Raw genomic sequence first — 15,676 nt, 5'->3', positions numbered from 1 at the left:
GTGATCCAGTGTTTGGATTCAGCGGGTTGGAAAATGGATGGATGGATATCCCGTGTCTTGAAAGAAGTAAGCTGATGCTTGCCTGTAGCTTTCTATAAGTGCAGTGGCTGGTGTTCACAGATCCAGTGTCCCGGGTTTGAATCCTGCAAACATTCCCTATCTGTGTGTTGTCTGTAACGTTGGGCAGGCAGGGTTTTCAACCAATGAGGTAGAGGGACCAGGTCACGACTGCTGAGAAATATGAACAGATTTTGACTTATCACAATGTACCTTTGTGAAAATGACATCAATCTTTGTCAATACACTTATGACCCACCGGAAGCAGATATCTGCAGGTGTAACAGTATCAGATTGCCCACCTCACAGCTTTGTGGGACCCCCTCTTGACGGGAACAAAAAGCAGCAGAAGTGAAAAGAAGTGTTGCTTATGTCCCACAAGCAGCTTAGAGGAATATTCTACACAACTACTTGGGAAACAAACAACAGAGCTGCGTACCAAATTTAAACTGCTTCAGCTTTGCATGCTAAGGGTGGCTGTCCAAAGTATAAGATGTTCATATTACTTTTCTACTTCCGTCAATGTTTTTGTTAGTCTAATGTCATATTGTGTTCTTCACTGGTGAATAAAGAGCCACTGTCCAGATAATCTCTTCTTTGGGGGGCTTAGATATTTTCACAGTACTGCATTTCTTTGTCTCTGAGCCCAGTTTTAAAAGGCCTTACTCTAAATATAATTGCTTTATATGGTTGTTATGGCTGATGTCAGCATGTGGTCTTGTTTTACAGTTTTCCCAAGGCACATTTCTGCATCTGACTACAGGTTTTATATTAGGACAATAAACAACTGTCATAAAACAACAGGTTTAGGTAACTCGGTGAAAACTGTCCAGTCTTTATTTTGCCATCTCAAGGTGTCTACCGGTGCTTACAAGCGGCAGATTCATGAGGTGCCTACAGGAAAACTGGTGACTGAGCAGAGCTTGATTGACAAGATAACTTGGGCCACCTGGACAAGGTACGTCTGTCTGTCTAAAATCGTCGTGTGCCGTGTACTCCTTATCTTACTCTGTGTCTTTGATTCTGTATGCTGCTTGGATAGGTGCAATGGTGGAATAGCTAGTGCTGCAGAGTAAATAAAACACGTTAATGTTTCAAATTCTTCCATGCATGTCTTCCACAGACCCAGCGACAGACAGCGAGTACAACAACACACATTCAATGCAACATACTTTTAAATTGACTCTGCTATTTGAAAAGCGTTACAGTGTCAGAGTAGGGATTTGTACAGGAGAGCAGTGCGAACAAACACAGAGCCCCTTCAGTAGTCTCTGGCTTTCAACTGCCTGGCGCAGAAAGCTGATAAACTGTTATTCTTCCATCCACCCATCCAGTATCCAACCCGCTATATCCTAACTACAGGGTCACGGGGGTCTGCTGGAGCCAATCCCAGCCAACACAGGGCACAAGGCAGGAAACAAACCCCGGGCAGAGTGCCAGCCCACCACAGACTGTTATTCTTCCCCACACTTATTTTGATTTGAAATTCTTTTATTTTGTAATAAAAAATAACAAAATAAGTTATTGATCTGTACAGTAGGTGCCGGGTTCGCTACCGGGTCCTCCCTGCGTGGAGTTTGCATGTTCTCCCCGTGTCTGCGTGGGTTTCCTCCTACAGTCCAAAGACATGCAGGTTAGGTGCATTGGCGATTCTAAATTGTCACTAGTGTGTGCTTGGTGTGTGTGTGTGTGTGTGCCCTGTGGTGGGCTGGTACCCTGCCCGGGGTTTGTTTCCTGCCTTGCGCCCTGTGTTGGCTGGGATTGGCTCCACCAGACCCCCGTGACCCTGTAGTTGGGATATAGCGGGTTGGATAATGGATGGATGGATATATACTGTAATTCCATCTTTCAAAGTCATACTTGTCATTGGAGGAGGAGGAGGTGACACCTCCAGAGCAGCCATTCCCATTTGGAATTTTCACTAAAGCTCTGCGTGTTTCCAGATCCAAAATTTATAGCAAAGCAAGAGTGAGAGCTGACTTCCTGGTGTCTACATGCTGCTTTGAAAGTGAAAAATGTTTTCTTCTTTCCTTTCTTTCTTTCTCTTCTCTGCAGCATCTTAGGTGATGAAGTTGTAGGAGTCTGGCCACGGAATGCAGACAAAGCCGACGTCAACTGCGCCTGTGTGTCACACGCTGGCCTAAACGTTGTGACTGGTGACGACTTTGGCTTGGTCAAGCTTTTTGAATTCCCATGCACTGAAAAATTTGTAAGTCATTGAGACATAATTTAAATTTCATCACATGTATGTTCGTCTGCATGTTGATAAGATGTCAGTGTGGTGCCACTTATAGGAATATACAGATAATTCTTCTGATCCCGTAGGGTTTTATCCGATGAGGGGTTGAGTTCTTGCAGACCCAATTCAATATACACGTTAGCTGCCTGTTCCCATAAATATGTACTTTCATGTACCAAAAATCAGCTACACTCACCACAACATGTTTACAATCATTTGGCAAAACACTGTGAATAACACAAAGCTTTGATGCCATTGTTGAAATTTAACATATTCATCTGAAAAACAATGTAAAACACCGAGGACACATGAAATATCAGAATGTGGAGACCTGTTAACACCACAGAAGACGCAAGAACAAGACTACAGCTTCCTTTGGTGAAACGTGTGTCGCTGCAGTGCGGTAGGAATCTCAGTAGACCACGGGAGTCGCAGATGTGGATAAGCACATCCACTGGAGCGCAGTCTGCAGACAGCAAGGATTTACTGTTTCTGTGAAACGGGGAGGAAGGTGAGGCAGAAAAGTAAGAAAAAAAAAAACTAATAATGATAATATAAAATAAATGTGTCCACAGGTCTGTGCTATAAATTTGTTTTCTTTATGATTCCAATAATTTTTATAGTCAAAATCGCTGAATTGATGCATTTCCTGTTCAAATACAGGGGAGAAATGTGAGGTGCGGCAGCGAGGAGCCTCGCCTCACCTCGGACTGCGCTCTCCCTCACACACGGGGCTGATGCATGCAGTTGGCGCGTACCTTTTGCTGTCTCTCGGTGTGTCGCCAATATAATGTCTGCAGACACGTTTATTATACACCCTGACTTTACACAGTCTGGCTAATATCTTAATGAATGTGTGTGACATATTTAGTCTTGCTGATCAGACATGAAAAGGCACAAGGTGAGGCAGACAGTACCGTGTAGCCCTGAAGGGGGCGCATGTGAGCCCAACAGGTGCTCGTTGCTGCTGTTCTCCTAGGCAGAGTCTCTGGGCGCCAATAAGTTAGCGATATCAGAAAGCCTCACCAGCCATGAACCTCCCCGCACGTCACTGCTGTGAAATCCTACGGGCCGGCACTGCCAGTTCAGAGCTTCAGGGGCCTGCCTTCTCCTCGCCATCCCAAACACTTGTGGGTGAAGATGGTGGCTGACTCTGAACTGACCTGTGGACTCCGCGTTGGTCTCCACGGGTTCAGGGGAAGGATGAACTCTTCCAAGTGGGTTTGAGTTTAGTGTCATTTCGATGATATTTTTTAGGATTTTGGTGCCTCATGGCTTCAGAATGGAGTTGGGACGTTCTCCTTACATCTCTGTGTGTGTTCCTTCAGGAACTCCAGTTCACCCCCTCCATCCCCCCCATATTCATTGTCAAGATACTAGTATTAGGTTAAATGCCATCTCTAAATTGGCCATCTTTGAGTGCCTGTGAAATAGTTGACCCCCACAGTGCATTGGTGCCTGTCCAGTGTTGGTTCCAGCCCCTTATAACCCTGGATGAGATTAAGTGAGTGTGAGAATGTAATCCTGGGTACAAAACGGGAAAAAGTTGAACTTCTGCAAGTCATCATGGGTGTTTTGTTATGCCAGTAGCTTGTATACTTGTTACCAGTGAGAAGTCACTCTCTTTCACATCCTGGCACAGAGAGACTGGCCACGAACCCTGAGGATCCAAGTTAATAAGCAGCAGTTTATCCAGTTGTGCTAAAGGTGAAGTGAAGTGAACATCTGGGCTTTGTCTTTCTAATCTGCAGCAGGGAACCCCTACAATAAGGAATGCAGCTCGCCCAATAATATGCCTACTACCCTGTTTGAGTGTCGTCTGTCATGCCGAATGCTGTGCTTGTTAAAATGATTTGTGCTTCCCACTTGGCCAATACGAGTTGACTGTTGTAAAAGAAGGAGTCTCAACACACGATAAAGGTTTGGGGCAGCCACCCGTATATTGTCCCTGGCTGCAAAAAAGTAAAGACGACAAGAGAGATGTGTTCTTGTTGAGTTCCAAGAGTGAACTTAAATGATAAGCAAAGATGGCGGCTTCATAAGCCGAGAAGCAGAAATTATGATGTACAGTTGGGTCCATAAATATTTAGACAGAGACCACTTTTTTCTCATTTTGCTTCTGTACATTACAATGAATTTTAAATGAAACAACTCAGATGCAGTTGAAGTGCAGACTTTCAGCTTTAATTCAGTGGGTTGAACAAAAAGATTACATAAAAATGTGAGGCAACTAAAGCATTTTTTGAACACAATTCCTTCATTTCAGGGGCTCAAAAGTAATTGGAAAAATTAAATAACTGGAAATAAAATGTTCATTTCTAATACTTGGTTGAAAACTCTTTGCTGGCAATGCCAGCCTGAAGTCTTGAACTCATGGACATCACCAGATGCTGGGTTTCCTCCTTTTAATGCTCTGCCAGGCCTTTACTGCAGCGGCTTTCAGTTGCTGTTTGTTTGTGGGCCTTTCTGTCTGAAGTTTAGTCTTCAACAAGTGAAGTGCCTGCTCAATTGGGTTAAGATCAGGTGACTGACTTGGCCATTCAAGAATTTTCCACTTCTTTGCTTTAATAAACTCCTGGGTTGCTTTGGCTGTATGTTTTGGGTCATTGTCCATCTGTATCATGAAACGACGCCCAATCAATTTGACTGCATTTAGCTGGATTTGAGCAGACAGTATGTCTCTGAACACCTCAGAATTCATTCGGCTGCTTCTGTCCTGTGTCACATCATCAATAAACACTAGTGTCCCAGTGCCACTGGCAGCCATGCACGCCCAAGCCATCACACTGCCTCCCTCCACCGTGTTTTACAGATGATGTGGTATGCTTTGGATAATGAGCTGTTCCACGCCTTCTCCATACTTTTTCTTGCCATCATTCTGGTAGAGGTTGATCTTGGTTTCATCTGTCCAAAGAATGTTTTTCCAGAACTGTGCTGGCTTTTTTAGATGTTCTTTAGCAAAGTCCAATCTAGCCTTTCTATTCTTGAGGCTTATGAGTGGCTTGCACCTTGCAGTGCACCCTCTGTATTTACTTTCATGCAGTCTTCTCTTTATGGTAGACTTGGATATCGATCATACCCCTGGAGAGTGCTGTTCACTTGATTGGCTGTTGTGAAGGGGTTTCTCTTCACCATGGAAATGATTCTGCGATCATCCACCACTGTTGTCTTCCGTGGACGTCCAGGTCTTTTTGTGTAGCTGAGTTCACCAGTGCTTGCTTTCTTTCTCAGGATGTACCAAACTGTAGATTTTGCCACTCGTAATATTGTAACAATTTCTCAGATGGGTTTTTTCTGTTTACACATCTTAAGGATGGCTTCCTTCACCTGCATGGAGAGCTCCTTTGACCGCATGTTGTCATCTTCCACATGCAAGCACCACACCTCAGATCAACTCCAGGCCTTTTATCTGCTTAATTGATAAGACATAACGACGGACTTGAACACACCTGCCCATGAAATAGCCTTTGAGTCAATTGTCCAATTACTTTTGAGCCCAGAAATAAAGGGATTGTGTTAAAAAATGCTTTAGTTGCCTCACATTTTATGCAATCGTTTTGTTCACCCCACTGAATTAAAGCTGAAGGTCTGCACTTCAACGTCATCTGAGTTGTTTCATTTAAAATTCATTGTGGTAAAGTACAGAACCAAAATTACTTTGTAGAAAAAAATTGTCTCTGTCTAAATATTTATGGACCCAACTGTATTTAGTCCAGAACAGGAAGTGACGTCAGTCTGGGCACCGGAACGGGAAGTGATGTTAAATCAGGCCGGTTTTCCCGTATTTGGCCTGCAGAGATAACAGAAGTAGGTTTAGTGGACCCCGGCACCCCCACTTGGCCCACTCACACGTGTGTGACACAGTGTAAGTCTGTCAGCAGAGGACAGGCTCCACATTGGGGTCGTGCCCAGGCTGCTGGGATGGGCTTTGACCCCAATAACCCCGAACTGAATTGAGCTGATGGGTGGGTGAGTGTCATTGTGTCCTCAGAATCGGCCTGCCATTTCCTCTAAACCAATTGTGATTGTGCTCAGCCTAGTCATTGTGCTGTGTTATCAGAAGAAATTTGACGTTGTTCATGTTCTTGAGCATGGCGGCATGGCAGCAGTAGGTGTGAAGTCTTTCTGAAAGTTTGTATCGTTTTTTTTTTTTCCACAGGCCAAACACAAGCGTTACTTTGGTCACTCAGCCCATGTGACAAATATTCGCTTCTCTTATGATGACAAGTTTGTGATCAGCGCGGGAGGAGACGACTGCAGGTATGATGTCCCTTGTCATGTTGGGGGTGGTCGGGTCGAGCTGGCAATGCTGATAAGAAATGAAACGCTGCAGACGTCTGGGACGTCGGATTCACTCCTTCATTTGGAGTGGCACAGTTTCACAAAAAATGGCCGGAGGTGTAGCATCCACAGAACAGATGAAGCCCCGCTGCAGCTCAGAAGTCCTAAATGACCTATGACCCCCCTCGCTGGGCACCACGTGAAAGTGTCTTCCATGTCCCTACGTTTTTGGGTTCACTGCTGCTTTTCTTACTTCCCATCCCCAGTGATAAGGGGGCTTATCAAATATTTATGCATCCATCCATTTCCCAACCCGCTGAACCCGAACACAGGGTCACGGGGGTCTGATGGAGCCAATCCCAGCCAACACAGGGCACAAGGCAGGAACCAATCCCGGGCAGGGTGCCAGCCCACCGCAGGACACACACAAACACACCCACACACCAAGCACACACTAGGGCCAGTTTAGAATCGCCAATCCACCTAACCTGCATGTCTTTGGACTGTGGGAGGAAACCCACGCAGACACGGGGAGAACATAATATTTATACAGACTTGTAGAAAAACAAGAAGACAAAACGCCAAACAGGAGATCACTCCTCGGTCTCCGGATAGCGGGATAAACGACAATCCCGCGTATTTTATAGTTTGACTGAGTAAGGCCTCAAAACAGTGGAGCTGACAGCGCTCCACGGTCAGATTTCACTGCGGGGTACAAATCTTCCCACAATGATGGCTTCTGTTGTTCCTCGGTAGCTCCCTGTTGTGACAAACTGGAATCTGCCACCCTATGCCACGGGCTAGTAAGGCGCTCAACTTTACCACACTCTTCCTCACACCAGGTCCCCAGCTTCCAGCAACCATTCACTCTTCTGGTTTTAAGAAGTCCTCCAGCATTCCCTCACTTTGGAGGGGTCACCTTTACACAATCCCTATGCCCTCCGCCATGCTTACCACGTTTCAAGTGCGAAAAAGCAGCCTGGTTGAGAACGAGTAGAACCTTCAATTGCTCCTGGGGCTGCTGTAAAATGGCTGACCCTGTGCTCTGACCCCAAGGGGTGTGCGAAAACTAACAAACTCCTAATACGAGAAATTGTATAAGGCGAAATAAAGATCAAAAAACAAGTACCCATGAGGATGCCATCTGGTGGACTCAAGCTGCAGCCCACCAAAGCCATATCCTGGGATGAGTGGGCTCAGAAAAGTCTACCGCTGCCACAGCCGTCCGATTTGTTCACTGAGAGAACCCAACAAACGCCGGCCTCATTCCCCCACCCTGTGGTCAACCAAAGCTTGCATGTAACGCTGGAGGGGATCAGGGTTCAAGTGACCCTCGTACAAACGCTCGCGCTCTGGCTAGTCATTAATATTCAGGCCTTCCATGTCCATATTACAAAAATGTTTGGGTCACCTTGAATTGGGCTCGCTGGCGCTCAAGCAGAGGACTGAAGGGGTGTCCTTTTAGCTCCTTTGACTGTCTGAGTGTCTGCCATCTTTAGCCGACTGTCGTTCATGTTGTGCAACTGTGTCACCACCCACCCAATACTCGGCTGATAGTGGCCATCTTCTCAGCTGCTGCCTGTCCTGTCCCTTCACACTCTTAACTTGAGAGGGCCAGGGGGGGTCTCACAACTGCCAAGGCCGCTCCAGTAGCTCCCTTTGAGTTGTGCACCTTGATGGGTCTCTGCCTGTAGCGGACCACCCACTGACTGTGAGAGGAGCTTCTCATCTCCCTTAGGTGCGGAGGTGGGACTCTTAAAATGAGAAACCAGCAATGAGAAGTGGCTGCGCACCGCTGCCTAACCAATCAGTGGGGGGGTTATGGCTGTCAGCCTGAGTGCCAGCAAGTTGAGAGCAGATGTTAATCCGGTGGCATCACACATGAGTGACAGCAGATCAAAAGTGTGCCACCTGCAGCAACGAGCGGGGCAGAGCCAGCCATGACACGTGCGGTGGACATGTGCCTGAACTGGGAACAGTGGGCTCAGAAAACAGCAGTATGAATGGTTTTACAGTGTTGTGAAAAAGTATTTGCCCCCTTCCCGATTTCTTATTTTTTTCGCATGTTTGTCACACTTAAATGTTTCAGGTCATCCAACAAATTTAAATATTAGACAAAGATAACCCAAGTAAACACAAAATGCACTTTTTAAGTGATGATTTTATTTATTAATGAAAAAAACTATCCAAACCTACTTGGCCTTTTGTGAAAAAGTAATTGCGCCTTAGACCTAATAACTGGTTTTCCTGGGTTATCTTTGTCTACTGATGATCTGAAACATTTTAAGTGTGACAAAATAAGAAATCAGGAGGGGGGCAAATACTTTTTCACAGCACCGTAGCTCTTTGGGCACAAATTCCAAATCTCAACGCCGATTCCCATTACAGACGCATATGTGGAGGGATGACATCCAAGAGCGTCCTGTGTGTTATGTGGGACTGATGTCACTCGAGGGGTCAATACTGTCTCCATCATGCCAAGTATGGGCACAAAGAAGGGTAGCAGATGAGCTGAAATCACTACTGGGGAAGACGCATCCTAACAGGCCCACCTCTGTGTGACAGCATCGCTAATGAACTGTAACTGTGGACCCTTTGGGTCGCCTGGGTGTCATGGTCTCCTGCCACACAAAGATAAAAGCCAGAGCTTAGCAAACTATAGTGACACACGCGTCCCCACCCCCCACAAACGTCCCCCTTCCAACGTCACCGAGGTCGACGATACGTTTTATTTCTGTGGCACCTTTCCTGTGCTGTAGTGCTTTGTGTTCCGCAAGAGGAGTTTGCGGTAAGTGACAGGTGGCCAGGGGTCAGCCCTCCTCATCGGCCACTTTGGCATTACGGCAAGCAGGACGAGTTCAAGAAGCGTTTGGACCAATCGGTGGCAACTCCTCTTTTGTCGGAGGATCAAAAAAGAAAACAGACAAAGGTATATTCTAACGTTTTAATACCAGCTGCGTAACTCAACCATAGACAAGACGCTGCCATTATGCGCAATCAGCCAACTCGATGGCTACGCCAGTGAAGCTGCCTAATGGATCTTTCAAGCTCAAAAAGTCATCTGGACACCTGTTCGGTGAAGTGGGTCACCTAGCAGACATCCTAAGGTTCAAGCCAAATGGGTAAGGAAAGGGGGGGCCCTTTGTAAAGCTCACACGTCACTTCACCCCCTCCGAGTCACCAAAGCTATGGAGGAGATGAGGGCACAAGAAGGGGGACGTCAATTTGAGGAGGCGCTAGGATCTGTAGTTCATGGATAACTGTCTGCCAAGGGGTTTGTGTAGAGCGTCCCCCCTGCTGGGATGTGAACTCGGGCTGCCACGAGAGGGTCCAGCAGTGAGCGTGACCACCAGGCTGAATGGGCAGCTCTGTTTAGTACAACAGTAGAAGTTGCTGCTTGTAATGTGGAATTGAGTTTGTGTCCCACCAATGCTCAGGGTGGGGGATGCCAAGAGAGACAAGCCAAAATGGCACAGTCGGGAGTTGCCCACCTTCTGATAGTCATTCAAATAAACGTGGGCTTTGGGACTTGCACAACAGTCTGTCTGTCTGTCTGTCTGTCAGTTTTAGAAGCTCATTTCTGAGGTGCTGCCAGCAGTCCAATCAGAGTTCAGTATTTCATTTTGCAGTAAACAAACTGGTTAACCAACTTGCACTCTTTTCTGCCCCCCAGTGTCTTTGTGTGGAAATGCCTCTAAAAAGCCAGTCACTTCACTTGCTGCTCAAGGTCAACAGACGAGGACTGAAGCTCGATGGGACCTCCTCCTCCTCCTCTCACGTCCGGCGCCTTCAGTCCTCGACCTCAAACGCTGCCAAGTTCGGCTTTCATGGAGTTGTGGTGCTCGCGTGACAACCGGAGGCTGAAAATACACGAGAGGAGAGGAGAAGCCAAGAAAGCACCCGCGCCACCACAGCAGACGTCACGTATTTGGACTGTCCGGTATGCTAACTGGACGGTGAGCGGCAGGTCTGAGTCACAGTATACAAGGTTTAATGTTTTTAACGTTTACATATTTCTATCTACGTTCTGAGGGTGAAACATGCAGGCAAGGCGTTCACGCCTGTGTGTGTTTGGTTACCATTTGACTGAAGGCAGTGAGAGTAGCCAACGTCGCCATAACTGATGAGACGCCTTTCGTTTCCTTCTTGTGAGAATTCATACATAAGTGCCTTTAAGATTTTGTATTACTTGCCTGCGTTCCTTCATAATTTTATTTTCTACACTTCTGGTGCTATGGCCTGTCAGCCGTGGCCTGTCACTAGTGCTCGTTCTGCTGGGGGCTTTCATTTGTAACACACAGACACATTCCATTGATGGCTTCAGCCTTATTGAATCAAGTCATTCGAACAGACAACTCCTGCATTCAAATAAAATGGAGGAGGAGGACCACCACCAGGCCTCTGAAGTACCGTTGGAGATTTTTGAAGGGTCCTAAATAGGGGGATGCCTTATGCTGCACTCAAATCAGAGGGGTGATTTCTTTGGGGTGCCACAACCAAAGCTGACTATGCAGTCTGTAACCCACCCTGGTGGTCCCTTCCTTACCTTGCTGTGCGTCTCGTCTGTGCCGTTTTCTATTTGTCAAGCGGTGTGTCTTCTACCTGTTCCAAGTACTGACTCGTATTCCTTCTGTGACAGCAATAGTGTCAAGGTGTGCATCAGATTATGAAGTTACTTTATACATTTTATATCATTTTTGTACATAACTGTTGAATTAGAACCTTTATTACAAATCATTTGTATTATATTGTAAATTAGAAAAGATCTGCTTAATGCATGGATTTATTTTTCAACACAAACGCTGCATAAGAAATGAAGTTATAGGTTGTGATAAATGAAGATACCTTATTGATTTTATTGTATGAGTGACAATCGTTAGCTTTATGGATGTTTCTTTTATACAAGAAGACTTGATGTATCAAATGAATGTGTGACCCGTATGTGAACAATTAAAGGAGAAAACAAGAAATGTGCAGCCCGCTTGAAGGAGTTGGGTTTTGGTTTTTTTTTTTTTTTATTATTTGTATAAAACACCCCAAACATGCCATGAAAACCTCCAAGTTCTTCGAGGCTGGAGATGCACCAACGTGAAACTGAGCGAGCAGGTTCACTCGGTCCGCAGTAGCCAGGAAGCAGAGAATTGTGGGAATCTAAAACAAACCGGGCAGCTGTAGCAGAAACTGAAGAGCTTTAACTTAACGGTGTGGACAGACTGGGACAGCATGAGCAACAAATGGACTGAATGGCCTCCTCACCTTTGTCACATTTCTGTGTTCATCTGAGCAGTTTAAGTGGCATGAAGGCCTTCAGGAGGTGACGAGTACGAGTTTGTCTACTTGAGGGCAAACATTTTGACTAAAACCAAACCGGACTTTTACATTTTTATTCTTAGCCTGAAAATCTTGCATACACAAAGCCTTTGATACACCACCACCGGTGGAGAAAACTGTCACACAAGTGACGACTTGGCGAAGCGGATATCACAATACATGACTTCTGATCAGATGGAGTGTTAAATTTGCTGATCAGAAGATGTCAGATTACACAACTTACAATCACAGGGCGTGTCAAATTAAGCACACTTTTTGGCAGACCTTCGCTGCTCCGTGTCAATTTACACCCCTGACGAGTTGCAGTTCATGTCTCAGTTACTGGCCACGCAGTGATTTTTCCAGCACAGTTGCACTGCCCACTTTTCGTGATATCCAACAGCACGCTGCTTGATGGAGCTGGCACCGCACAAAGGGTCAACGGGTCTGTAGAGTTCAGCAGCAGCCTCTGCTCCCCAATTACAGCCTGATGGAGCCAGAGCTCGATGAAGAGATAACAGCTATGGAGCGTTCAGCCAATCTCGTCCTCCTTTTTTCCTATTTTAGTATGCAAAAGAGCGTTGGGTCGATACTAAAATGTTGATATTGGTAGCAAACCAGTTCCACAGCAAGTTAACTGGTCTCTCCCCACCCACACCCCTCAGCTCTACTTCACAGATCGTTAACAGGAGTGAGGTTGGATGGTCACTCTTTATAAATATTAACTCAACAAAAAAAGAAACGTCCCTTTATCAGGACTGTGTATTTCAACAATAATGTTTTAAAAATCCAAATAACTTTCCAGATCTTCATTGTAAAGGGTTTAAACAATGTTTTCCATGCATGTTCAATTAACCCTAATCAATTAATTAACATGCACCTGTGGAATGGTCGTTAAGACCTTAACAGCTTACAGAAAGTAGACATTTAAGGTCACAGTTCTAAAAACGCAGGACACTAAAGAGACTTGTCTACCGACTGTGAAAGATGCCCAGGGTCCCTGCTCATCTGCGTGAACGTGCATTAGGCATGCTGCAGGGAGGCATGAGGACTGCCGATGTGGCTAGGGCAATAAATTGCCATGTCCGCACTGTGAGACGCCTAAGACAGCGCTACAGGGAGACAGGAAGGACAGCTGATCATCCTCACAGTGGAAGACCACGTGTAACAACACCTGCACAGGATCGGTACATCCGAATATCACACCTGCGTGAAGGTACAGGATGGCCACAACAACTGCCCGAGTCACACCAGGAACACACAATCCCTCCATCAGTGCTCAGACTGTCCGCAATAGGCTGAGAGAGGCTGGACTGAGGGCTTGTAGGCCTGTTGTAAGGCAGGTCCTTACCAGACATCAACAGCAACAATGCCGCCTATGGGCACAAACCCACCTTCGCTGGACCAGACAGGAGTGGCAAAAAGTGCTCTTCACTGATGAGTCACGGTTTTGTCTCACCAGGGGTGATGGACGGATTCGTGTTTATCGTCGAAGGAATTGAGCACGTCTGGGACCTGTTGGATCGCAGGGTGAGGGCTAGGGCCATTCCCCAGAAATGTCCAGGAACTTGCAGGTGCCTTGGTGGAAGAGTGGGGTAACATCTCACAGCAAGAACTGACAAATCTGGTCCAGTCCATGAGGAGGAGATGCACTGCAGTACTTCAAGCAGCTGGTGGCCACACCACATACTGACTGGTACTTTTGATTTTGAGCCTCCTTTCATTCAGGGACACATTGTGAAACATTTTTAGTTTATGTCTTATGGTGTTGACTCTTTTAGTGTTCATACAAATATTTACACATTAAGTTTACTGAAAGTAAAAACAGTTGAAAGTCAGAGGACGTTTCTTTTTTTGCTGAGTTTATGTTCATATCATGGCCCCTCCAACTTGATGTATGAAGGGTATTTTATCAATCAAAGATCACCAACAAGCAACTGAACACAACTTGCTGAAAAACTACCATTTACTTACATTAGAGAAATAATTCCTCTCGTGTCTGCCCTGCCGATCATTCCAGGTCTTTCTTCCAAATGAAAGTAACCCTCTGTAAGCAAATCCTTCCCAGCTTTGACCCTGAAGTCTCTCTTAATCCTCCTCAGTTCACTCCAATTCAAAACTGAGCGTTTTTAAGGTCGCCCTGGCACAACCCATTTCACTTAGCTGGACGTCTGTTACTGAATGGATATGCTGGGTAGTTTGCTGTGACTAAAGAAAATTTACTATGGATATAGAAGTCTAAGATTGATAAAGCACAGACTATCGCGATTTAAGTAATGACTGCATGTTGTTTTAAGCAGCCACTTCAGTTCAACAGGCACCAACATTTAGATGACCCGGCAGTGGAGATGATTTGAAGGTAAGAGACGCTGAACAGAGGACTTGGACTAATAAGCTTTATTGACTTTTGTTTACATCTCACAATGCATTCCACAGACTTTAATCTCAGCAGAAGTCATGACAATTACTTGCATAACAGACAATGCTTGAAATTTTCCAGGTAACACATTTGCAGCATTAGACATGGGTCCACAGATGACAGCAGGTTAACGTGTTGATGGTGGAAACGTTGCGGCTCTTTTTAAACTAGGCAAACTCGATGAGGTGACATCTGCGTAATGTTCTTGCAAAGAGTACTAAGGTCCTAAATACTTGGAAGCTTTTTGTGTGCTGTAAGACCTGATGGCTCTCAGATGACTGAAATATCAAGCCCTGTGGAGCTGCAGAATAAAGCTTGGCTTTCGTGAAACACTACATTTATTAATAAATCAATAAAACAGTAAAATCACAATACCACTAAGTTTTCATACCAAAAATCACTGCCTGTGTTGCTTGCCACAGTGGTACCACCATATTTAAAAATTACCAGAAACCTGGCCTGTAGAAAACAGTACACTGGGGTGGAAAAAAACAAAAACCACTATTATAGTTGCAGAGTGCCTTCTGAATACAGAGTTTAAATGTAAGACTGACATGACAAAACAAAGAATTTTCTCGAATAGTTTATTTCTTTAATACAGACCAGTGTTTTAGAAGTAGTAATCGGAGCTAACTGGAGACACACCAGTGGCATGGAACACCTGTACGCTGTAAGGTCCAAGAACAGCATTAGAGGAATAAAAAGTTTCTTCACAACATTATACTGTAAAGATTGGTGAAACTGCATGGCTAAGTCAACGTTATCATCACTTCATGCCCTGCTCTCCCTCAGTAGCATGACTGGCTGTGCCCACGGAGGCTTCTGCTCGAGATATCCTACTCAGTTTTACGCTTCAGTCCAGGAACTTTAGCTTGGATTCTGAAATTAAAAAAAAAGCGCACGTTACAACACGACACAGGACAAGTGGGCGATGATGACAACAGAGGTTGAGCAGGACGTAACACCACATTCTCTGACATGACCCCTTTGAATGCAAACACACTTGTCAAATCAAAGGTCCTTTCATGTGCAACCTCTCTGAAACAGCTAAGCCCACAGTGATGGTGGTCACCACACAAGGCCAGGTCTGAAGAATGGGGTGGGTGGGAAGCACAAGTGCATGCTTAGTGACTTTCCTTCCTGCTTCACCTTCAGTGCTGGTGGACCACCCTACCTCTAACTGTTATGACAGCTGCTGGGACTGCTAGTCATAGTGATGGAGCCAGACTGATCTGCTTAGTATTCTCCAAGCAATGGGAGACATAATGAGGCTTCATTTCAGGAGTCAACATTGTTATATTCAGCACTGTAGAAGCCCCCCTTACAGCTTCAAGCTCAAAACCAGCCCTCAAATATAAGCTGTGATCATT

At 45.5% G+C, this 15,676-nt stretch overlaps 2 protein-coding genes across 8 annotated transcripts in view; one reads left to right on the top strand and one right to left on the bottom strand.

Annotated features, from left to right (window-relative positions):
• LOC120516269 (echinoderm microtubule-associated protein-like 6) overlaps positions 1–11,567 on the top strand; it is a 347,341-nt gene extending 335,774 nt beyond the window's left edge. For all 3 annotated transcript variants that reach the window (XM_039737818.1, XM_039737817.1, XM_039737816.1), the window contains 4 exons: positions 912–1,015; positions 2,113–2,266; positions 6,456–6,556; positions 10,251–11,567. In XM_039737818.1, coding sequence (XP_039593752.1) covers positions 912–1,015; positions 2,113–2,266; positions 6,456–6,556; positions 10,251–10,275 — 384 coding nt within the window. In that variant the 3' untranslated portion in view covers positions 10,276–11,567. The remainder of the gene's footprint in view (positions 1–911; positions 1,016–2,112; positions 2,267–6,455; positions 6,557–10,250) is intronic.
• A 2,702-nt stretch (positions 11,568–14,269) lies between these two features.
• LOC120516427 (reticulon-4-like) overlaps positions 14,270–15,676 on the bottom strand; it is a 91,244-nt gene continuing 89,837 nt past the window's right edge. For all 5 annotated transcript variants that reach the window (XM_039738072.1, XM_039738074.1, XM_039738075.1 and 2 more), the window contains one exon: positions 14,270–15,185. In XM_039738072.1, coding sequence (XP_039594006.1) covers positions 15,143–15,185 — 43 coding nt within the window. In that variant the 3' untranslated portion in view covers positions 14,270–15,142. The remainder of the gene's footprint in view (positions 15,186–15,676) is intronic.

The sequence above is a fragment of the Polypterus senegalus genome, chromosome 16 (genome assembly GCF_016835505.1).
Source record: "Polypterus senegalus isolate Bchr_013 chromosome 16, ASM1683550v1, whole genome shotgun sequence".
Classification (NCBI taxonomy): domain Eukaryota; kingdom Metazoa; phylum Chordata; class Cladistia; order Polypteriformes; family Polypteridae; genus Polypterus; species Polypterus senegalus.
This window is presented reverse-complemented; position numbering and strand designations above follow the sequence as displayed.